At 40.4% G+C, this 24,999-nt stretch overlaps 1 protein-coding gene and 1 long non-coding RNA gene across 7 annotated transcripts in view; one reads left to right on the top strand and one right to left on the bottom strand.

Annotated features, from left to right (window-relative positions):
- The first annotated feature begins 692 nt into the window (after nucleotides 1–692).
- LOC117040496 lies at nucleotides 693–1,553 on the top strand. The gene is made up of 2 exons (XR_004425847.1): nucleotides 693–1,053; nucleotides 1,278–1,553. It is a non-coding gene; the product is annotated as an uncharacterized LOC117040496 (long non-coding RNA).
- A 182-nt stretch (nucleotides 1,554–1,735) lies between these two features.
- The window catches only part of CAMSAP1 (calmodulin regulated spectrin associated protein 1), a 39,954-nt gene continuing 16,690 nt past the window's right edge, over nucleotides 1,736–24,999 (bottom strand). For 2 of the 6 annotated variants that reach the window (XM_033138332.1, XM_033138333.1), the window contains exons 3-19: nucleotides 24,148–24,410; nucleotides 23,802–23,963; nucleotides 21,901–21,981; nucleotides 20,869–20,901; nucleotides 17,429–17,570; nucleotides 16,095–16,234; nucleotides 15,923–16,019; nucleotides 13,141–13,318; nucleotides 11,625–11,716; nucleotides 10,453–10,537; nucleotides 7,569–9,894; nucleotides 5,260–5,396; nucleotides 4,940–5,148; nucleotides 4,752–4,854; nucleotides 3,917–4,032; nucleotides 3,295–3,413; nucleotides 1,736–2,149 (exon numbers count right to left, since the gene is read on the bottom strand). In XM_033138332.1, coding sequence (XP_032994223.1) covers nucleotides 1,847–2,149; nucleotides 3,295–3,413; nucleotides 3,917–4,032; nucleotides 4,752–4,854; nucleotides 4,940–5,148; nucleotides 5,260–5,396; nucleotides 7,569–9,894; nucleotides 10,453–10,537; nucleotides 11,625–11,716; nucleotides 13,141–13,318; nucleotides 15,923–16,019; nucleotides 16,095–16,234; nucleotides 17,429–17,570; nucleotides 20,869–20,901; nucleotides 21,901–21,981; nucleotides 23,802–23,963; nucleotides 24,148–24,410 — 4,586 coding nt within the window. In that variant the 3' untranslated portion in view covers nucleotides 1,736–1,846. Of the gene's footprint in view, nucleotides 2,150–3,294; nucleotides 3,414–3,916; nucleotides 4,033–4,751; nucleotides 4,855–4,939; nucleotides 5,149–5,259; nucleotides 5,397–7,568; nucleotides 9,895–10,452; nucleotides 10,538–11,624; nucleotides 11,732–13,140; nucleotides 13,319–15,922; nucleotides 16,020–16,094; nucleotides 16,235–17,428; nucleotides 17,571–20,868; nucleotides 20,902–21,900; nucleotides 21,982–23,801; nucleotides 23,964–24,147; nucleotides 24,411–24,999 lie in introns of all 6 variants that reach the window. The other 4 variants (XM_033138334.1, XM_033138336.1, XM_033138335.1 and 1 more) reach the window with 4 other exon arrangements.

Genomic DNA, 24,999 nt, shown 5'->3' with positions numbered 1-24,999 from the left:
CTGAGCACAATTCAAAGTGTTGGTGCTGACCTTTAAAGCCCTAAATGGCTTTGGCCCTGTATACCTGAAGGAGTGTCTCCACCCCCATCGTTCTGCCCAGACACTGAGGTCCAGCACCGAGGGCCTATTGGTGGTTCCCTCACTGCGAGAAGCGAGGTTGCAAGGAACCAGGCACAGGGCCTTCTCAGTAGTGGCACCCACCCTGTGGAACACCCTCCCACCAGATGTCAAAGAGAACTACCAGACTTTTAGAAGACAACTGAAGGCAGTTTAGGGAAGCTTTTAATGTTTGATGGACTACTGTATTTTAATATTTTGTTGGAAGCCACCCACAGCGGCTGGGGAAATCCAGTCAGATGGGCTGGGTATAAATTATTATTATTATTATTATTATTATTATTATTATTATTATTATTCTCAAGATTTAATATTTCAAGATGGAAAAGGAAAACTGAAACCATCAGACTGAGCCTTCAAAAAAACAAAATGCAGGTTTGTTTGAAAATTGTTAGTATATTGAAACTGGTTTATTTTCTCCTTTATTAGTATATACCGGTACTCTTGCCACAAAAGAAAAAAGTTGAAACAACAAAAAACAACAACAAAAAACACACTCCATTTTAGAGCATGGTACTCATTCAAAGCAAAAAGAAAAGGTTAAACAAATTAAAGTTACATTTCAGGACATAATTTAAAAGCATTGAAACTTGTGATCATTAAGTGCACCATTATACAGGAGTAACATGCTCTGAGTGAAGATGTTCTACTATTTCAATAATCTGTCTTTATTAAAAAGACAAAAAAAAATCCTGTTAGGATACTACTCGAAACAGAAAAGCAATGTTGACTGTACTCCGTTCAGCTTGCCTCAAGTTTCAAATTGGGAATATTCCAACAAGTAGCACCTGTTTGCCTCTTCATGATTGTGTTGCAGAAATGTTCAGCCATGATAATTTGCATAAGTCCTCCATTTTCTTTCTTTATTTTTTAAAAAAGGTGAATTTTACACTCTTCTTCTCTTCTTCCTCTGTTAAAAATGATTTGATACTTTAGGTCAGTGTTTTTCAACCACTGTTCCGCGGCACACTAGTGTGCCGCGAGATGTTGCCTGGTGTGCCGTGGGAAAAATTGAAAAATTCAAGAGAATTACTTTATATATAGTCAATATAGGCACAGAGTTAAATTTTGTAACATTTTCTAATGGTGGTGTGCCTCATGATTTTTTTCATGAAACAAGTGTGCCTTTGCCCAAAAAAGGTTGAAAAACACTGCTTTAGGTAAACTTGGTTCTGAGCAGCAAGGGGCTGGGGTTGGAGTATTTTCCTTTTCCTTTCACAAGTCAGAGCTTGGTTTAGTGTTGGCAGTAGTGACAAGTACCAATTGTTTGTATGTTTTCAAGTCTCCAGAGTCTAAAAGATATTCCTTGAAAGCCTGCCACAGTGCCCAGTTTCTTGTTCTCCTGAGGGGCAGCAAATGCTAACTCCAAGAGTGATTGCGGGAAGGGGAGGAACAAGAAAAATGCCCCAATTTGTACCAATGAAGAACTTCAAGTACTGTAAAAGAAATCCACTCTTGCTACATGCACCTTCCCTCATGTGAAAAGCCTCTCTGGTTATCAATGGGTGTAACAGCCATTTTATCATTCATATCAAAAAAACCAAAAAGAACACTGAAGCTGCTCCTTCATTCTTTCCTTGCATCTATGTTTAATAAGCCTCTTTCTTTTCTTTTTTTAAAAAAAGGGATTATGGTTCTGCTCATTTCATACCCAAACCAGAGAGAGGGTGAGGAAACTCATTTCTCCCCAACGATGAAATCTACAATAGTCTCCCACTGAATTGTAATGTCATTTGTGAGTTTGAGTCTTCTTTGGCACTACAGGTTGTTTGGGCTGCCACAGATGGTTGTGAATCGTCAGAGCATCAACACAGGCAGACATGGTTTTGGCTGGAATGATATTAAATTGCTTCCTGTCCGAGCTATATTTATATAGCTTGTCAATCATTTTCTTAGTGATGCTCTTTGGCCCTGTTCCTGTCAGTTTGTGAATTTCTTCTGTTTCAGGATAGAAACAATAAAGTGCTCTGAACTGGCAGCCAGCATCACGGAACAAAATAATGTAGTGCTTGGCATCACACTTCTTGAGCTCCTAGAGGTAAAAGAGAAAAATTCTGAGAGCAATGACCACAGGAAATCAGACTGCTAAATGAGCCCAGCACACTGCTGGCAATGTCTAACATACCCAAGATGAAGGTCAGGAAATACATATGGTACTTCTAAATTGCAGTGCCACAATGACCTGGTTTGCATAACACTAAGCAATGATTCTTTTAAACAAGCCATGAGTTAACCACAAGTTGTGCCACAATTGATAAAACAAACACTGGCTTTTTCCTCCCAAGTCTGTTGTATTTTCTTTCCTCATGCTTTTGTAGTTTGATGAGTTTCTGGAGTGGAGTGGCCAAACAAACCGAGTACTGGATTCAATGTAACACCAAGCCATAGTTAAATTAAAGTCCGAAAACCAACAACAAACATGACTTCAGTGGGTTGTTGGTAGTAAGCCAGCAGTGGGGAACTTCCCATCTTCTCTGATCATTGGTCATGCAAGTTGGGACTGAAGAGAGCAAAGGCAGATCTAAGAGGGCATGACTGGTTTGGTCACACTGGGCATGGAGCTTCTGGGGTGTTGCAGTAGGCACCACAACTAAGACATCCAATGGAAAGCAAGAGGTGGCGGGGATGCGTGCCAGATTTTGGCATCACTTAAATTTGAGATACCAAGATCTGCCACTGATGAGTTTGAGTTTTCAGTTTGAGAAGCATCTATTTGGAAGGCCACAGATTCCCCATCCTTGCAGTAAATAATCTATAAGTTGCTGGTCAAACCTTACACATAAAACACTAAGCCATTATTTAAGAAACCATATAAGCCACAGTTTAATAAACCACAGTTTAGCATTATGCATAAACCAGTCGATTATGATTTAAGCTTGACCTGCATTACACACCAGCAAGCTGGCCACTCAAGAGCTTTCCATATGAAGTATCCACACTGCAAATGCACTGTGTCCCAGGGATCAGGGTTATTCAATATGGGGACAGTAACAAAGTAAAAAACAAGCAAAATTTTTAAAACCAATGCTAACTGTGCATGTTACAAAGAGTTGCATTTATACTTAAAATTATATGTAATATATTATTAGTGTGTACTGATATGCTTGGAAGACATCAAACAATGGGCATGGAAATCAACTGACCAATTCCAAAACTCTTGTTTTCAGAAATACTTGCCTCCAGTATAGAATTCTTGTGAGGCTCATTCACTTTTCCAGCAAGACAGCAGTGGGAAATAGCATTGTGGATAATTGATTTGTTTGACTTGCCACAGGGCTCTTTAAACATCTTTGGACCTAATAACAGATAAATTTTAAACAAGTGACTTGATAACTCAGCTAAAATGAAAGCCTCATGTGCCTTTATCAGTGTTACAAACTACATTGCGCAACTATGAAAAGGCAGATTTTTTTAAAAAACACACACACACTTAAATTTCTTCCTTATTTCACTAGGAATATTTAAATAGGCAAATTTGCAAGTTTGCAAAGCTTCTAAATCCCATGATAAAAGTCCCATTAAACAGGGTTGTATCCAGTGTTAGTCCTACTCAAGAGTAGACCCATTAAAATTGATGGACATCAATAAGGTTCATTAATTACAATGAGTCTACTCTGAGAAGAACTAGATGGACCAATGGCCTGACTGTTTCAAAGCAGCTTCTTACTTTTTGTTCATAGGGCCTCAGCATGAGACCACAGAATGAAGACTGCACTGTACTGTTAAACATACTGGCAACCAGATTTATATAATCCTGATCATTAATTACACAGGTACAGATAAAATGTATTAGGTTTACCAGTATATTCTGCTACTGATGCAACTGAAGAGGCTGCTGAGGTGTTTTCCCAGTCTCTCTCCATGTTTCGACTTGGGTTCCTGCTCAATATGGGCAAGGTTTCCATTGATTTCACTCTGTCAGAAGAATCAGAAGAACATGAGCAGTGTGTTCATAGCTACCATATTATTTGGGGGGAAAGCAAGTGTGTCCAACTTTCCATCTCCCCACATTTTGCTCTCTCTCTCTCTCCCTCTATCTCAGAAAAGAGATGTGCTTCAGAGGGGTAGACATGCTAAGTTGCTTTATTTTTTTAAAAAAAATCCATAGTATTTGCAACTAACAAATTATTTTAGAATATTTCTTGTGGGCTAGAGCATGCTTTGTCAGAAGCATGAAATAGTCTCTTAAATTGGTGTGTGTGTGTGTGTGTGTGTGTGTGTGTGTGTGTGTGTAGAAAGACAAAGACAGACACACACACATATACAGAATGGAGCACCTACACACCCACAAAAAAACAAGGGAGTGCTTATGTGTGTGTCACATTTTTATGGGGAGAGCTCATGAATAAATTGCTTGTTAATCTTGTTTACAGTACTCATGACACTGACAATTTATTTATATTGCCCCAATGACTATTTCACATTCACTAATAGAGAGGACTTTAAAAGTAGTGCACCATTACAATTTCTTGACAGTCGCTACTACACTATTGTTACCTAGAAGTTGCAATTATCTCTATTTTGCAGAGAGCTCATGGCTACTACTGCAGGCTGGATGGGGCATCTGGGCAAAGTTCCCCACCCCAAAGTATGTTTCAACATCAGAATCCCTAAATCTTTATGCTTTCTCTTACCGTTTGGAAGGTGCGCCACCAGAATTAACACTTTCAGGTTCAGTTGTCGTTGCAGATGCCAAAGACAGGCTAGAACCCGACTGAGCACTACTTAGATTATCAGCTGGCAAAAGAAAAAGGGTGTTACACAATGAAAAAAGTTACTTTATTATACTGTTATAGGAACCAAAATGAGTGCTGCTACTTACGGATAGAAGAACACTTTCTTTCCAAGTTGCTATAGGATTCTTCCTGATGAACAGATATTGGCCTTGGCTGCTTGGGCTTGGGTTTGGGCTTCCCACGGCCTTGTTCTTCCAAGTTTTGCTGGTGCTTTCTTCTCAGGTGTTCTTGCTTGATGAGCTCTCTCCGGGCTTTCTCTTCTTCCTTCCGTATGCGGTCTTCTTCAGCTTTACGACTGAAAAGGCAAAGGGCAGCTTTCAAATCCCATCATTACCAATTTCTCAAGTGAGAACATAAAAGCATGAAGTACTCATCTGTATACTGTGTGGCAAGAAATTTAATTTACCGGGCTTCATCTCTCTTTTGTTCAGCCTCTGCCTCAAACTGCAGTTTTCTAAGGCGTGTCTCTTCAGCTTTGCGCTGCTGCTTTAAGAGGAAAGCAGCACGTTTCTTTGCAAGCTCGTCTTCTGCTTTCTGCCCATCCTGTCAAATTAAAATTCAAGTGAGAAGTAGTGTTTTTGCATTGTGGGGTGTAGAAATATCAAATGCTGTATGAGGCTATGAAGAAAATCTCATGACTTCCATCTCTTTGAGCCGAGAAAAATATTTTTTTGGCTGCTTTAACTATGGAGCTGCCATTTTCCCTATTTGCAACAAATGTCAGCCCTCTTGCTAAGCTCACAAACTCTGCAGTGTATGACCCCAGGACAGTTAATTGAAGGTGGTGATTTCAGCAACCTCTCCGTAGCTAAGCCGGTCTGGAATCTGGTCAGTGCTTGGGTAAGAAAGCAGCTTGGAACCCTCCATTTGGAGTCCCATTAAGGAATGAGATACACACACATATCATCATCATCATCATCATCTGCCCTTCAACAGCAAGTTCCTGAGCAGGTTATAATAACTGATAATTTAAAACAGCTAAAACAGATTACAATCATGGGAATAGATGGGCCCTGAAAACACAGAAAATAAAATAATCCCACTGAATCTCATAGACATTGTGAAGCAAACATCCAGGTACTCTCTACTGTCTTTTCATTGCATTGCATTTTTGTTAAATGTTTTTAATTGATTTGTTACAAAAATAAGAAAAGTGCTAACAAAAAGCAAGAAAACAAAGAATAAAAAATGTAAACTATAAAGAGTCACAGACTGGAAGGACAAAAAAAAAAGTACAAAGATGCAGTGCCAAAGGGATAATAAAGTATTAAGTATTAACTCACACAAACATATATAAAAATAAAAGTATTCTCCACCTGTGAGTTCTATCATTATTGAGAATAGAAGTTCTTAAAAAAAGGAGCCCTGACAGTTAAGTCCAGTCGCGAACGACTCTGGGGTTGCGGTGCTCATCTTGCTTTATTGGCTGAGGGAGCCGACATTTGTCCGCAGACAGTTTTTCCGGGTCATGTGGCTAGCATGACTAAGCCGCTTCTGGAGAACCAGAGCAGTACACAGAAACGCCGTTTACCTTCCCACCAGAGTGGTACCAATTTATCTACTTGCACTTGATGTGCTTTCAAACTGCTAGGTTGGCAGGAGCAGGGACCGAGCAATGGGAGCTCACCCTATAATAGAAGTTCTATGTAATCTTAAATGAGACAGGTGTTTGCATATACTGCACTGAGTGACCTTTTCATTATCAAACATATGTAATGAAAGAACACTAAGGGAATTACAAACCATCATAAGGCAGGATATAGCATACAGACGCCACAACTATGCAGAAAATACCACCACAGGGAGAATGAGGTTGCAAAACTGTTGCCAGTCAGTTGGAGCTGGTACAATGAAAAGGAAAAATCACGCAACTGCCTAATGCCATGGCGAGCACAGCCCAGCAGGAGTTGGGATGGGTGATGAATCCACTGCTGCATTCCCCTCTGAACCCATGTAGGATTGTTCAGCAATACCTGTCACTATAAACCACCTGAGATCTTCAGATAAAGATTGGTATATAAATGACGATAATGATAATATGTCATCAGATAGTGCCTGTTAGCAAAAAGCGATATATAATGGTCTTTCCTCTCATGCACATAAGTATCCCATTGACAACACAGGGTACAGCTGACCACCCTTGTGGCAACTTACAGTGGTGCCCCGCTAGACGAAAATAATTCGTTCTACGAATTTTTTCGTCTAGCGGTTTTTCGTCTAGCGAAGCAGCAATGACAGCTGCGCTCCGCTAAACAAAACAAAAAAAGACGAAAATTTTTCGTCTTGTGAAGCAGCCCCATAGACTTTTTCGTCTTGCGGAGCAGCTTCCGCTAGACGAATGCCGTTCGTCTAGCGAGTTTTTCGTCTAGCGAGGCATTCGTCTAACGGGGCACCACTGTATTTCTGAGCTGCCAAATAGACTGTTGCACCTTTGCTTCAATCACATTTGCCAGAACATCTACACACAGAGGGAGAGAGATATTAAGGGATGCCAACACACTAAGCATTAAATTAGCATGCTATTTTTAAATAATAAATAAATCTAACTATGCATGATGCTCCCACTCACTCACATCACCAAACCCAGCACATGTAGGATAGGGATGTACAAAATGAACTATTCAGCCCACCCCAGTTAAAAGTAGGTGTTAAGGTGAGATTACTGTTGTGCCAAATAATCAGGTATTCAACAACACTATCTTGTTTTGTTCTTACCTTAAAGAAAAAACTAACTCCTGACTTCTGATCAATTTCACCAGTCAGGTATGTGGAGTCTCCTTGGCTTTCAGCTTCTCCTCCTTCATCTGGGGCTTTTAAATTAGACAGGTCTACTTCAATAAGACTACCTTTGCTTCTCGTGGACTCCTCTGTTGGGATGTTCTCTTTCCCTGAGCTATCACAAGAAGCACAGCTAATGTCTTCTATGTTGCTATTCACATCTTTGAGAGCCTCAGAGAGGATATTTGTGTCTTTGGAAGTGGACAGGGTAAATCCTGCTCGCTGTTTCTCTCTAGTGCAGTCCAGGTCAAAATTATTTTCAACAGTAGCTTCAGTCAGGGTCTTGGATGAATTGTTTGATGGAAACTGCCTTAAGTGTGGCAAGGTGTCAGTGCTAGGAGTCAGGGTTTTGATGCGCATCAAGGCTTGCTGACGCTCCTTACCCTCTTTCAGTTCAGATGGTCTCCCTGAGTGAGGACTCCGTCCTTGACCGAGACATGGTGGCTTAGGGAGACTACTCATGTCAGTAGGAGACAGAGATTCGACAAAATGAACTGGTGCTTTTATCTTTTGGTCCTGAGAGACGCCTCTCAGTGATGATGCCATTGGCTGTTTCATGAGACGCTCTTGTTGCCGAGAAATCTTCAGGACATCTTGCCGGAGGGCAATGATCACTTCATTTAGTTTCTCAATGGGGAGATCACATTCAGCAGATTCGATGTTCTCTTCTAGAAGTGCAGCAGAAATCATTTTGCTTTTCTCTATAGTGGGTTCTTTTGGATTGTTTTGCTCAACAAAAGCAACAGTTTCTTGGGCCTTTACTTTGGGCACTTCAAGAGCATCAAGGGTGTCTTCATCCCATTCCTCAGATTCAGAGTTCAAAGTAGCATCCAAGCCTTCCCCATTGTGTCTTGAATACTCCTTTGTGAAGTGCTCTGGCTTAAGTGGCTGAGCAACTTCAGTCCCTTTCCCTTTCTTCACCACACCCAAGAATGCTGCCTTGCCAAGTTTTAACCGTTGCCTGGCCGACAACACCTCCTTCTTCTTCTTCTGAGCCTCTATTACTCTCCGCTTCTCCTCCAGCTGCATATGAAGCTGCACCAGTTCAGAAGCCAGCAGGTTAACATTATCTTTGCTCTGCCTGTTGGGGCTTTGCTCCCTCTTCTGCTTCCATGTGGTTAACAGGGCAGGACAACACTCTGATCCATCTGGTGTAGTCTTCTGTGAGCTGCTTGTGCTGGATTTTGTTTCATAGTTGTTCAATCTCTGAAGCTTCCGTTCAGCAAAGTTAGTCATTCTGGCACTCCCACTGGTCACAGACGAGCTGCTTATCTGAGAAATAGTACTTAGGCATGGACTTGAACGTCCACTGGCATCATCTTTATCTTCATGTTCCTTAACCTTCATGTCTTCTTGCAGCTTTGCTGATTCCTCTTCTCCTATATACTTGGCAATTATTGGATGGTCGTCTGACACTAAATCTTGTTCGACTTCCTCCATATCCAGAATGTCTGAATCAGAATCTTGCCTGATCATTGTCCATGAGGTGTCTGAAATGCGAGAATTTGGACTTTTCATGTAGCCAACATTTGTACTGCAAGCCAAATCCTCGTGTGCTTTGGTGGAGGAATGTTCTAGAGATGAAGTATCTAAGCTACTAATTGCCTGGGGATGGAAGGGCTCTCCTCTGACTTCTGAGTGCACTGACGGATCTGCCATGCTGGAACCAGCAACTGCTGATAATTCTGAACTAGAAGTTCTGCCAAGGGTGTGATCTGCATGATTATTATTGGCTTTCTTACGGATTAAAGCCATGGGCCCTTCACTCACTCTCTTTGATACAAAGCCTCTCTTCTTTCCTTCCCCACATTCATCCTCCTTATTGATTGATTGTTTTTCCTTTGCTGGTCGTAGAACTGCAGGCATTAAAGGCTCAAGGAAAAAGCTATCTGTCTTGCTTTTGGAGGCTTCGCTTTGTGATTTCTGAGCCCATGCGGTTGCAACTTGACTAGGTGATCTCGCTGGCACACTCTGAAGTTCCAGGTTGCCATGGTTCAGTGTAGCATCTGGGCAGATTACTGCAATCAATTCCTCATCCTCATCCTCATCCTCATCCTCTATTTCTACATTGTTCAGCAAACTTTTCCCATCGCTTTTCACTGGTACAAACTGAGGCTGCTGTTTTGGAGTGATGTTGACAATGTTTGATGCTAGGCTGTCCTTGCTGATTGACCGAGCCAAGCTAATGCTGTCACCAGAACTAGGGTCTGCATCACTGCTTGCAGCATAATGAAGCGCAAATGGTGCTGGCTGAGAAACAGGTCTAGAAGTAACAAAATGTCCATTAGAACTGATACGGGTGCATTAGCAGAAATTGCCCATCTATCTATGGAATTCACATGAATTTGTGTAATTCATTGAATTTTGGCCTTCATAGGAAGCAGAAATTCAAGGAAAAGAATCAGAGCTGACTAATTCTAAAGACATTAATTATCATAATATGCTAATGTCCCAAGAACTTATTTACACATTGGTATTCAAAAATTATTTGAGATAGGACGCTATCACTTTCACTCCACGGATAGAATCCAACCATTATTTGAGACAGGACATTATTATTTCCATTTTACAGACTGGAAAGAGGATGCTATGCACTTCCCCATCACAGAAAACAAGGCACAAAACTCTTTCATGACCAGGTTCAACACTTCACCACTGGATCAACGGTAGCTTGCTGCATTTTTATCAGTCCATAAAACTACTACGCTATCTGCATGAACACCATTATCAACATTTTTACCAATAAAATCATACCACATGTCAACAGCATGCAAAGATATTAAGGTGCCTTTCCCATACAATATCATCCAGTATATATTACCTTTGCTTCTTCTCTGGCCATGCAAGGATTGACTCCCGTGGCTGCCCATCTACTCTTGTCAATGAATTAGAACGATGCCGTTGATCTACAAATATATATATAGATATATATATAAAGGATGTTGGACAACTTTTCAAACACTCTTGATTTTAATTCTTTTACTCTTTTACACTATTATTACAAAATGTCCCCTTAACAAGATTTCACCATTAGAGGGCAGTATAAAACTGCTGTCATAAATAGCATAGCTCAAAATTGCTGCGCTATAATGACAAGTACACATGTTTTTAAGCCTAGGTATCGTGAGTTGCTAATTGGCACTGAAAACTCATTAATCTAAGTGGAACTCAATTCCAAATAACCATGCTTAGGACTGAAGCCTCAGTAGTAGTTGGTAGGGGGAATTCTTGATATAAAATAGCCAAGTACAGCTGCAGCCAGAGTTTCTCTACCTTATACATATGCATAGTATGAGTAGAACTGTGAAGGTCAGAAGATTATTCCACATCAGCCCAAGCAACACCACAAAAAGGCATTCACTATCAAAGTTATTCTCTCTGCAAATGGTGCTCAGATTAACCAAAACCGCTCATCCTTCCCCTACCAAAATACTCACAGCAACATCCAACAATCTAGAGCAACAGCTTCAAAAGTTTGTTGTAATCACAAGGTACCCTGTCTGGCTTGGGAGAAGGGATAGAGTTCTCAATGACTGAATCACACGGGTGGGAGGGGAAGGGAAGGAAACGTAAGCCAGGACCCAATACTATCCCCATCTCTTTCCTTTCTTACAAATGAGATTAAACTAGCCATATTGTTGCTTGACCCAGCTACAGTTCCAGAGACTCAGAGTGGGGCAAACTCAGTTCTTAATCCTAACCCTGATCTTTCAGTAATAGGAGCTTTCTATTGTCGACTTCAGAGGAACCAAACACCCAAAACTGTGTTCTGTGCTGTGGCTATTACTTTTGCATCAAGTTGTTTACAAGCAGGGATGCCAACTTGAATAAATTATGGGGGGGGGTCCAGGTAAGCCCCACCCTTCATAATTGATCACATGATGTGGTGCAAGTACACCATTTGAATAGAAATGCCCATCAACTTTGGGGGGGCAAAGCCCCCTCAGCCCCTAGGAGTTGGCTCCTATGTTCACAAGAGAAATAGGTGCCTACCTGAACTGTCCTCCCCCTGCAGGGACTTCTGTTGTTTTTGTCTCAAAGGCAGCAATGGATGGGATGGGCTGAAGGCAGGGTTTCCTTTTCCGCTATTGTTAAAACACATACACACACACACACACACAATTAATGAGGTTTTTTTGCAAGAGAAAAAACAAAACAATAGGAAAACACACATTACTACACAACACCCATCATCCCCCCACCCACAAATGCCAAAACAAAGCAAAAAAATTAAGCCAGTCAACAAGAGTGACTCACAACACAAAATTGTACCAGCTATCTGAAATTAAGAGGCTATGCTTAAGCCAATGAACTACATTCTTAAAAGGAAACCCTATTTAAAAGGGGGAAAAACCAGAAGGAAAGAAGGAAGGAAGGAGTAAAGAAACGGGTGAATAATGAGACTTAAGTCTCAAGAGCCTTTTATAGAATGTAATTACATCCCGACTAGGAAGATTCAAGTTACTGAAACTTTAAAGCTGTCTTAACTGTACACAATGTTTTACTGAATAACTAATAGTTAATGTAGGAGACATTTGAAATTTACATTAAGAAGCTTTCAGTTTACATGGATGGTTAAAAGGACCCCATGAAAGCTAGAAAGCCTATAAATTACAGAACAGACTCAGTCACAGAAAATGGTATCTTTTTCATACTGGATGTGGGATTAGTTTACAGATTTTTGCAAAAGGTTCCCACCACAACCAGTGCCTGAACAGATTGAGAATTGTACTTCCTTATTTCTTACATTTCTTACTCTTGAATACATTCCTTTCTTTCTTTTTTTACCAAATGTGTATGTCTTAAGATTCTGCCTAAAACTCAACTAGAGTTGCTTCTTCAGACACACTTGCTCTTAAGAACCAAATTAAAGATGCTGCACTGGGAGGTTGCAACAGTTGCCCCTCTTTAATCTTATATAGAGCTTTGGAGGGGAAGGAGAGAAGGGGGCTGAAGCACCAATGCACAGGAGAGGGAAAGAGATTGACTCTGACCACCATAGCTTCTCACAGCAGGGGACTAAAAGAGCCATGAGACTCTCAGCCACAGAAGAGACTTGGGTATATAAGCAGCACAATCAAGATTCGGCCATCCAACCAGAACTGAGTTACATTTTCCATCACAAGCAATGTATCATGTATCAGTGGCTTTCAAGCACTATGTCACCAAGTTTATTCACTCAAGTGGGAGGAACCTAATGCAGAACACAGAAAATGTTGCTGCCTTCAGTATCCCACAAGTCTACAGACCAAACTGAAAGACAATGGAGGCCTCATAGTATGTTTTCATTTCCAAAATGTAAGGATCCTTCAGTAAGCCTGTGTACCTCGCCCAAACCAAATAATATAACCTGTGGAGCAAAGTCCACACAGCTGCCTAATTTGAATTGTTGGAAGAAGGAGGGAATTAGTCTGCTGGACACAATTAAAGGTAACACTAGTAACAGGCTGTAGCTCCCAAACTGGTAAGAAAAGCAAGACTGAATGTAGAGATAGAAAGACAGACTTACAGATACTCAAATTCTTCAGGATGCAGGGAATACCTGTTGCAAGACTCCAAAGGGAGCTGAACTGGGAGCTGTACATCAGCTGAACTGGAAGCAGCTGGATTCACCATGAAACTGCGTTTCGTTGCGTTGGAAATAGGAAGAGGCAGCCGGCTACTCTTCTGCTGCAACATTGTTTTTGCTGCACATTCATTTACAGTGTTAGTGTTGCCTTAAAAATGAGTTACCACCAATCAAGAGCCCTAACAGGCATTCTCAAAGTAAGATTTTATGAAATTTCTTGCCATTGCAAATCATCAGCATCATAATCACATAAACTCAGATAAGCATGTATATAATTCACAGTAATCAGATATGTTTTGAAGAGCAAATTGGCAGACTGTCCATTAATAATGATTCTGAAACTTTTTAACAAATTTACCTGCACTTTTTTATAGTCAACTGTTTTAACATTCCCAAAGCATAGTGGCAGTCCAGAAGTGATTGCAAAAGGACAGGAGATGAGTGAGGGATACCGTATATACTTGCGCATAAGCCGACTTTTTCAGCCCATTTTTTGGGCTGAAAAAGTCGCCCTCGGCTTATGCGCAAGTGAGGCGGGCGGTGGGGAAGGAAAAGCAGAGAGAAAGAGCTTCTCTCCGCTTTCCTATCCCTCCCCCCACCCCACCGGGAAATGTGCAGGACGGGGGCATCTTCTCCGATCCCGTCCTGTGCGTTTGCAGCTGTCTGCGAGGTGGTTGGGAAGGAAAAGCGGAGAGAAAGAGTTTCTCTCCGCTTCCCCACCCCACCCCACCAGGAAATGCGCAGGATGGAGATCTGAGACGCGTCTGCGAGGTGGTTGGGTAGGAAAAGCGGAGAGAAAGAGTTTCTCTCCGCTTCCCTCCCCCCCCCACCCCACCAGGAAATGCGCAGGATGGAGATCTGAGACGCTCTTCTCCGTCTTCTCCGATCCCCGCACGATCCCATCCCGTGCGTTTGCAGCTGTCTGCGAGGTCCTAGCGCCTCCAGACACAAGCTGGAAGGGTAAAGACGCCTCTGCCTCCACTCACCAGCAGAAAGGCACAGAATGGAGGATCGGAGAAGCACTGCACAATGCTTCCCCCTCTGTCAGTTGGGGGGGGGGGGAGAGAAGTGGAGAGAAGCTCTTTCCTGCAAAAGGCACAGGACAGGATCAGAGAAGCTGGGGGCACTGGCTTGCCAAGGATTAAAAAGGATTGAGTGGGATTCCTAGAGAGGTCAGGAAATACCAAGCCCACCTACAAAAGGAGGAGGGGGCCTTTGTCTCTCTCTTCTGCATGTGCTGCATCCCTGGCACCTCCTGAATCCAGTGAGTCTCTGCTCATCTTGCAAAGGGTCCATTGGGGAGAAGAGGGGGTCCCTGGGATGAAGGGGAGGGTGCAGGGAGGACCCCCAAGTCAAGGAACAGAGCCTCTTGCCCCCCTCCTCTCTGCAAAGCCCAGGAGGAGGCAAGGTCACAGGAGCTCTGCAACTCTTATCTTCCTTTGGATCCATTCACAGCTTGGCTGTTTGGGAAGGGAGGGGGTCTTTGGGGAGGGAAGAAAAGGGCCTGAAAATAAACCCCCCCAGACACAGGAATCAGTCCCATTTATTGATAGAGGTTGTAGGGGGATGGAAATATTGGACATAAAATACACCAAAGAAATAAAAAGGAAAGCCTAACTGTTGGAAGAGGGGAGGGGGCAAATAAAAGAAAGCGCTTATTCCTGTGGTGCAGAGTCAAGCCTATGGAACTCCTTGCCCCTGTTTTTCTTTGAAATAAATATTCAAAAACATTTAATCTACTGATGTCTCAATTAATGTAATTTTATTTATTTTTATTTTTGAAATTTACCAGTAGTTGCTGCATTTCCCACCCTCGGCTTATGCTCAAGTCAATAAGTTTTCCCAGTTTTTTGTGGTCAAATTAGGTGCCTCGGCTTATATTTGCGTCGGCTTATACTCGCGTATATACGGTATAACAAATGAAGGATGGGAAAGGACCATAAAAATAGAGTGCTTCCATGAGACAAGGATAAGGAGCCAATTTTGGGTGCTATTGAAGACTACAGAATAGAACGATTAAGGAGTGCAGAAAGTGACACACATCCAGCCCATGGAGCACAATGCCAGTCATAACGAAATAAAATGTTCTTGTGCAATTTCCATCCATTTCAGCAGGACCTGCATAGGGCTGTCTCTTAATGAATGGTGCCCTATGGGCAGGACAATGCCACTTCGATTTCCTGCATCAAACCTCAATATATTTTAACCAGGTGCCAAGTGTTTCCAGACACCCACTGCCACCAAGTACTGGACCAAATTGGGGGGGGACACTTAACAAGCTGGACTTGCTGCATACTAGGTAGGGTAAGCTGGTATTTTGGAGGGATAAGAAAGACACTCAATCTAGCAACTGTCTGTGCATCCACTGGCAGACCTAAGCTTCTGATAATCAAGCCTGGAGACGCATTGGAATGCCACACAGGCTAACAAAAATGTGCTTTGATATAAAACGTTCTAGCCACATCAGTGAAATTGCCTTCTGTAATCTTCATAGAACTCTAACCCGATGGTTGCCATTAATTTGATTCTGAATTGATTCTAGAATGTATTTTAATTAATTGACTGTGCGATTTTATGTACACAGTTCTATTTTTACCTGTTGTTAGCCGCTCTGAGCCCGGCTTTGGCCAGGGAGGGTGGGATACAAATATTATTATTATTATTATTATTATTATTATTATTATTATTATTATTAATGCTACAGAAGTTCAAAATATCTCACCATCTTTTACTTCTTGGAGGTCCCTGGGCTGCACGAAATCTGGCTTAACATTCTCAAACCACCAGAATAATTCAGCAATGAAGACCATCATGTTGGGCTAGAAAAAGGATTTTAACATTAATAAGCTATCTACATGTCTTTTAAAATTTGGGTGAATCCCTCCATGCCTTACCTTTAGGACCAAAGGTGCATAAAGCATGTCCTCCAGTGTGAGGTAAAAACATTTGCTAAGATATTCATTTGAGAATTCCCGAAGCAGCTGGATGTTATAGATGCTGTCAGCAATCGATGTTACCTCTTTTAGGCAGATCTCTAACCAATGATAAAAGCATCAAGGATCAGTGTCACAAGGAAGCCCAAAGGATTAACCCTCAGCTCATGCAGTTACCATGTAGGAAAAAACAGTCAACACTTTTCCCAACAGTGCTTTGCTGCAGCCTGTAAGTCAAACTACAGGAGTGGTATTCAAAGACAACAAAGGAACTGTGCAGCTCAAAGTCCCAACAGCACACTAGGGGCAGCCTTTGCCAACCTGGTGCCCTGCAGATGTTCTGGACTAAAACTTCCATAAGCCCTAGCCAGCATGGAGGACACTGGGTTAGCAAAGGCTGCACTAGGGATACTGAAGCCAATTTGTATCAGCAGTGGAGATATTCTCAGACAGGAAAGATAAAATGAGTATCATGGGCATGAGAGAGGGGAGAGTGATAAGTTAGAACATGTATAAGGGTGGTAGTTTCTGGATACAATGTGCCCATACTTAGATGTAAGAAATGTGATTCACTATACAGTGGTACCTCTGGTTGCAGACACGGTCTGTTCTGGGGTGCCGTTTGCAACCCAAAAAGTCCGTAACCAGAGCGGCGCTTCTGTGCATGTGCGAAGCGCGATAGAGCGCTTCTGCCCATGTGTGAACTGCGCAGAATGCTTCTGCGTGTGCAGCGAAACCCAGAAGTAAACACTTCTGGGTTTGCTGCGTTCTTAACCCGAAAAAAATGAAACATGAAGCGTTCGCAAGAAGAGGTATGACTGTATATATTCAACCTGGACGCTTCCTAGTGAATGCCTCTACTCTAATCCCTTTGCATCAATCTCTTGGGTTGATATGGATCAGTATTGCATGGAGAACAAGCCTAGAATACACAATCACAACTCCCCAAAGGTGGTAACTTGGAAGCAACAACCTTGTTTGAGAAGCAGCAGCAACACTGCCACCCTTGTTTACTTGCCATCATAGATACACATAATAAGCAAAAAGGACAGTTGACCAGGGGTTTGAGCCAACCAAAGTGAAGGACCTTTGTCCAGTTAGTTTCAGATATGTTTTTCAAAATGTGCTTAAGTATATTCCACTGCACACAGTAGGACTAAAAGTTACTGGATCATTTAAATTAGATTATAACGAATGCCGCAATTAGATTTGTGTAAAGCTATTTTGGTAAATCCGTAACATTCTACTCAGACATTATTTAAAACTAGGTCACTTAGAATTTCTTATCCACATACCATCTAGCTTCATATGTTCAGGACAATAATAATGTATCACAGCCAATAAAGCAGCCCCATCACTGCAGTCCTTCATCAAATCTTCAAGCAATGGGAAAAATGGTAACTGCCTATTTGAAAGGTGATCTCGGCGATAACGTACCTGATAGAGGAAGGCAGAATTTGTCACTGTAGCAAAGCTACTTGTCTTGTCAAAATTACAGTATGAAGCAGTGGTGTTACGACTGCCATTCCTCAGCTTGATACTTCTCATAACTCATCACTGATCTTGTGATCTGATATTCTATTGCATTGGTCGGCTGACCATAATAAATAGTCTACAAAACTACAAACTCAATTCCTTGAGGCATTTTCAGTTGGTTAAACTGTACCTTCAAATCATTAGAATATACCTCATTTGAAATAGTGATACCAACCCACCAATCCTAGAGAAACAATGAAGCAAATATTAAGTCTGGTAGACCCAAAATTTTGTAAGCTGAATTACAAATAAATCCAACAGGCAACCTGAAAAACAATTGGTACTTGTATTACAAGGCTCTTCTTGTCAGTCTCCCTTCCACTACCGGCATGCACTAATTTTATGTAATGAGTTGTTGGCATAAACAGATATCATCTGTTCTTTGGTTCTTCTGTGCTCCATATCAATAATTGCTTTAGCACACAATAGTCTTTGACAGTGTATCAAGAGTACTCTGCTAGCGAGTAAAATTACTTGCAAGTTTAATAAGCAAAGCAGCACCTCAGTAAGTTCCCACTTCAGTAGGAGGGATTTCAATATATTAACAAAAGCCTAAGGCTACAACATAATATAGCATAAAACAGATGCAACTGAAGTTGTTACCAGTTTAACAGAAAGCATTTTCACTTATTGTGCTATAATCCTAATATTCAATAGATTGCATGGAGACTGTGTTAAGCTAATAAATCACACAATAAATAGTATTTGACTAAATACCTATCAGTTCTATACCACTACAGTATAGTAAAATATTTCATTTTTATCTAAACTATATTACACAATACACAATATTGCTTGCTAGCTACTTAAGGCCATATTTATGTATGAAACGTGTATATATTTGAGGAAAGCATAGGCTGAGAAATTATTTCTGCAAACAAGTATTACTTGGTTACAAGTTCCAAAGACAGGGAAAAAGCAATGCAACAAAATTAGTTTTGAATTATTCAGTTCAGATTAATTTAAAGTTTTCCCAGCAGGATAATCAAAGCTTTGTCAAATATCAATATTAATATTATTATACAAAAAAGATACAAAAGAAAGAAAGGTATATCATACTAAATGAACAAGGGCCATATAAGATGTGTTGAATTAAAAGAGATTTATAAATACAAGATGCAAGTTGCTTTTTCCCCAGCCTGAAGCTCTCCATAAATATGTAATGCAATGTGAATCATACTGTACCACACGAGCATATTCCACTGGTTCCAGCATGCAGTGCGATAGGGCATGCATCAGATCAGGCTTACGCAAAAAATAGCAAGATACAAGATGGTAATCAGAATCATATAATAAATTCAAGCAAGTTGACACCCATTAAGTAGTGAATATGATTATTCAAATCAAGCAGATTATTTTACATAGTAAGGTGATCTGGTTAGTTTAAAGCATACTCCCCACCTTCACCTCCCCACTGCCTAAGCAACACAAGAAGAAGGATGACTTCAAAGCAAACTAAAAGTTACTAAAATGAAAACCTTGGTTTTGAGAGATATCTAGCATTGCCTTCATTCTGGAAGCTATATCCTACGCAATTTTAGAAACTATTACAAGCTATAGACATTTGCTCTCGCTTAAAGACTTTCTGTGGCATCCAATAAATGCTTAGGATGGCATCTGCTGTCCATGCACCAGGAGCTCTGGCACAATGATGACAGCGAGGAATGTTATGCTAGTATTGCAAGAGCATGCCAGTGCAACTTGAATACGATCAAGGGCATTTGGCAGCCAGGTTTGAACTGGTTAGCATAAAATCAATAATACCCATATGGTTTCAGGACTGTAGCAATAGTTATTCATTTATTTCATTAAAAAAATTACACAGCTTAAAACAAAAAAACCCTCAATGTGGTTCACAAAAAGAATTTACAGAATGTAAGACCCATTTAACAGCTATTTTTTCTTAATTACTATTTCAATAATCACTGTCAGAAATGGACAAAGCAATTACTTGATATAGCTTAATATTCCATCACCAACAATTGCCCACAACCAGACTCTCCTGAGCATTTAAAGCCAGCTGCAGGTGTAAATCCAGAGCCTTCCCTTAGCTGATTAATTACATCATCAGAACAAATGAATCAAGTTTCATGCCTCTAGAACCAAAATAAGAATCCATCATATCCACAGGAATGCAGAACAGAAAATACCGAAGATTTTTGTTTTGTTAAAGTATTAAGCATCTATACCTTTGAGACAAAATATTAACAGTAATGGAATCAAGTGGCTATGATGTGCATGAGCACAAGAAATAAAATTTGCATTGTATAGGAAACATTTTAACAGCACCCTGCCTAAAGCTTAAATGTGGAAGTCAATCCTCACAACCAGTGCCTTTTTCGGGGGGGGGGGGGACGCATACCCCTAAACATTTTGTGAATCTAAGTTTGGCCTCATTGAGGGGCAGTATTTCAGTACCTGAAGGAGCATCTCCACCCCCATCGTTCTGCTTGGACACTGAGGTCCAGTACCGAGGGCCTTCTGGCGATTCCCTCACTACGAGAAGCCTTCTTGGTAGTGGCACCCACCCTGTTGAATGCCCTCCCACCAGATGTCAAAGAGAAAAACAACTACCAGACTTTTAGAAGACATCTGAAGGCAGCCCTGTTTAGGGAGGCTTTTAATGTTTAATAATTATTGCATTTAATGTTCTGTTGGAAGCCACCTAGAGTGGCTGGGGTATAAATATATTATTATTATTATTATTGTTATTGTTATTATTGTTGTTGTTATTATTATTATTATTCAGTATGAGTAGGAAAATGAGAGTACCCCTAAACATTTTTTTAGAAAAAAAGCACTGCTCACAACCCATTTTCTAAGACATACAAGCACCAAATTACTTTAAACTGACCAGCTTCACCTTAGCACTGCATAAAAGGAGTTTTCTGAACAGGAGAATAGTAACACACAATCAATAGATTGTTCCTAATGTTTGACTGATTTCCTTGCTTCTCCAAATTAAGATTTTGAATCCCCAAAATTCTTAAATGCTGTATAGTGATGAGTATGCTGTACATACAGTATGTGGACTCATGTAATGGAATCTACATTTTTTAATATAAAAAAAATCCTTAAGCAGAAAGTATATTGTAAGTTGTGAAAGCAGCATTTTAAATGGAAGCGAACACCAATAAAAGAATTACTAAAAGCCATGGTTTTGCAGATGACAACTGTCACATATAATTAATTCACTTACAGGTACTAATTTCCAATACCATTTGGAAGGAGACTGCTCAGGAAGCAGGGAACGGAATGTGGGAACAGGAGAGGAACATCAGCAGAGCAAGTTATAAGCAATACTTAAATGCACCCAATCTACAGACACTTTCATATCATGGTAGGTTCTTGAAATAGTAGTAGGCAAATACTTGAGCCAACAGTATCCTCAGAAGGAAATGCTAGCATCGAATTAAGAAGTCTCATAGGCAGTTATTTAAATGCTTCCTTCTGCAATAAAGGATACTGAAAGAGTTTTTTTGCTCCGCACCAGTTAACATAATTACAGCAGTATTTAGTGCTACTTAGCTCAGTGCAGTTTGGCCAAAACATTCACAACAAATCAGACCAACTCTGAAGTCATTTATATTTGAGGAAAAACTTCCATTCCCCAGTAATGAAAGTGTAGCATTTATTAACAATTTTTAGTGCATTGAAATAATTAAAGGGAGAAAAGAGGGGAAGAGTTGCACATGTAACACTGATAATTCTTTTGAATATTTAGCACATGCTTTATTAGTACTTGAAAGGGTTCCTGAATTTCTTCAAATCAATGTGTACAGCAAATATGATCCTGAATAACTTCACAATAAATGCTGAAATATATTACATTATAAATATTATCAAAATATAGCATTGACATTTTAAGAGAGGAGTAAAATGCAGGGTACAGACTACTACTCTAATCCAAAATACCAGAGCAGCCTCCAAATGCACAGGCTTCCTCATTGACTTTGAAATCAAGGAACATCTGGGCGCACATGGGAAAAGCACAAGCATTTGGAAGCTCAATGCACACATTGACCTGCAGTTATTACAAAGAATGCAGGGAAAGGAAACCAGAAGCATTACACACAGTACAAAATTCTATGTAAATGAAGTGCAATACAGCATTGTGATCCTACAACCGCTTACTTGGCAGCAAACTCAGCTGAAAAGTAATGCAATCTACTTCCAAGTAATATACATGTGAATAAACAAAAATCCATGATTCATCTAAAGTGTCTTTTACCTTTTGGTGACCTGGGCTTTCCAGTAAATGCTGTTTTAGTTTGACCTCTTTTTCTGTTATCTCTCTCATTTTCAGGTTCACCTAAAAATAGGGGGAAAGATAATGACAATTACATACCTTTCCCAAAAAATATTTGTACTGCTTCAGTTCAACTGCCATTTGCTTTATCAGTCTTCTATGCTTCTGAACTCAAACCAGAGGTGCAACAGAAGCCACCCATAAAGCATTTCACATGCTGATGATCAAAGTGGTACTGCACTCAGTTTTTCCTCACATTATCTTAAGGCTCTAGGTGCTAACAAACAGTAGAAAACATTTCTGCTTTCTAGTACATATTACAGACACCCAAGTTAAGGCAGTTATCAGGAATTCCAGCTTCAGGGATTTGTCCAGTCAGTTCTCTCCCACACTGTGCTTGTTTCATTTTCCAATGTCTTCCTATCTTTTTCCTACTCTCCCCTCTCCCAACCAACTATTCTCCAAAGACACGGCACTGCAAATGACTCACACCCAACAGTCTAAGAATTTAAGAACCCTGCACTAGTTTAGATCAAAGGTCCATCTATTCCAGTTCTCACAGGGGCCAAGAAGATGCCTACTGGCAGCTGCAAGGACCTGAGCACAACAGCAATTCCCAGCAACTGGCATGCAGAAGCATACTGCCTGACACTGGAGGTAGCATATGGCTATCATGAAGGATAAGGTTAATATTCTTTTAAAGTTCTCAACCTCAATGCACACATCCTCCACATCTTGATTTCTACACTATCAGTGCAAAATGGGCACAATCCAGCTGAAGTGAGGCACATTTAGTGTGAAAAAAGTCCTCTACACAAATGCTATGTTTAGGCTTAAATAAAGACCCCAATTGATTTACTTCACATGGATGACGTCTACCCTATTTTAAAAATTAAGGCTGATCTGTGGTTTCATATATAATCATTTTCAATAATAACAGTTTTAAAATTACTGAAGAATATCTAAAGAAATGTGCATGCACACGAAAGCTCATACCAATAACAAACTTAGTTGGTCTGTAAGGTGCTACTGGAAGGAATTTTTTTATTTAGTTTTAAAATTAATTTTGAGAAGTGGATTTTCATACTGGGTGGTTGTCACAATAAAGCAGAGTAGCTGTGTGAGCTAACCCATATCTGAACAATGAGTAACTTTTATTGGAGTCCTTATAAATAAAGCCTCCTACATTGGATAATTTTATTAAAGTTCCCCAAAATCATGTTTGGTAGCAAGCAGAATCTTTTCACTATACTAAACAATAAAGATTGAGTGGATATGAGTGGGTAGAGGTGCTTTCCCCCTCTCTCATAATACTAGAACATGGGAAAGTCAAGAACAACAGAAGGAAATATTTCACTCAGTACATATCTAAGCTGCTGAATTTTCTGCCACAAGATGTGACGACAGACACCAATTTAGAAAGCTTTCAAACAAGAGAAGCCTTTTCCTCCATGAATTTGTTTATCATGGACTACTAGTCATGGTGGCTATGTGCTACCACCAAGATATCCTGTAAATCAGTTGTAAGGGAACAACAGTGGGAGAAGACTATTGTCTTCATGCCCTCCGTGTAGGTTTCTTGGTGACCTCTGGTTGGCCATTGTGGGAAACAAGAAACTGGACTAACTAAGGATACCTTTGGTCTTATCCAGTAGGGCTGCTCTTATGTCATTATGGTCAAATGAAGAAAAAGCACTGTTTTATTAATATAGACTATTTAATATAAAATATGTTGATGTTGATTACTCATTGTTTGATGAGGGGGGATAACTTTTATTAATAGTGCAATGACTACTGAATACCATTTCCCTACAGGAAATGTTTTCAATAGAGTTCAAATCTCCTCACATCTAAAGATGCTGTTTTACACCATTGGTTTTTACCTTATTAATCCAGAATATCATTGCATCCTCCAGATCATAGGGCAATTCCTTTGAGGCACTAAATGTAGAAAAACATTTGACACTTTCAACCACTTTCTCAATGCTGATCATTTCAACAGTGTAGGCCATCATGAGGGCATCAATCATTGCCATGTGAGGACTCTAAGGAACAAATAAGAACATGTTTCATTAAAATATCTTTGAAGAAAGCAGGGGATATTTATTTATTTATTTTTAGTTGGCTAATTAAAACAGGCTACAATTGAGGAAGCTAAGATGAAAAACTCTGAAGGACAGAATGGGTACTGCGGCAAAGAAAAGTTAAGCTTTCTTTTCTTAAGCTAACCATTTTGATTGGCGCACAGCTGAGATCCAATTCAGACACAGGTGTATCATCGCTCTCCATGACGTAAATCCCTTTCCGAGACAGAGCCTGGATGACCGACTGGTGTCCCTGCAGAGCAGCCACCTGATCCCCTTTCAGAATGAGGCTACAGACACGGCAGTAGAGCTCGCTGGACAGCAACAGCTTGATGACAGGTGGTTTAATATGTTCTTCCTCATACTGATCTATATAAAAAGGGTCCTTCAGTTCATCTGGAATGTTATCTGAAAGAAAAGAAGAATGAGGTCTAACAAGGGGATTCATTATAAGCAATACAAAAGCTCATTGAGGACAGAGGCAAAACACACACACACACAGTCAGAAACAAACTACTTTCTGGCATTTAAGTATAATAGAGAACATAGATGAGCAACTTACTTTAGTAGCTGCAAAAAAAAAAATTCTTTCCCAACACGTCCCTTTCTGTGACCTTGGGTGAACCAGCTCTACTACCCTCAGTCATCCAATACCTCAATGTGACCACCTCCCCATTTCCTTTAACTTCCTCCACAAAAGTCTTTTCTTTTTCTAGGAAGTCCTTTTTGTAACCAAGCAAAAGTACATGAAATTGAAGTAATCACATATTATTGCCTCCATTTCTCCCCTTCCTCTGCTTTCCCTGTGTCAATTTCAGATTGTAAGCCCACTGAGGCAATGCCTTGTTGCAACTGTTCTTTGTAAAGCACTATGTGTGTAGCCAGCACTATATAAATAATAATCTATAATGGTTAACAGAACATACATCAGATTATTTCTGGTCATCTTGAACCTCTCATAACCACAGAACACCTCATCAAGAAAGAGTAGGTGCAT

This window comes from Lacerta agilis, chromosome Z (assembly GCF_009819535.1).
Source record: "Lacerta agilis isolate rLacAgi1 chromosome Z, rLacAgi1.pri, whole genome shotgun sequence".
Taxonomy (NCBI): Eukaryota; Metazoa; Chordata; class Lepidosauria; order Squamata; family Lacertidae; genus Lacerta; species Lacerta agilis.
This window is presented reverse-complemented; position numbering and strand designations above follow the sequence as displayed.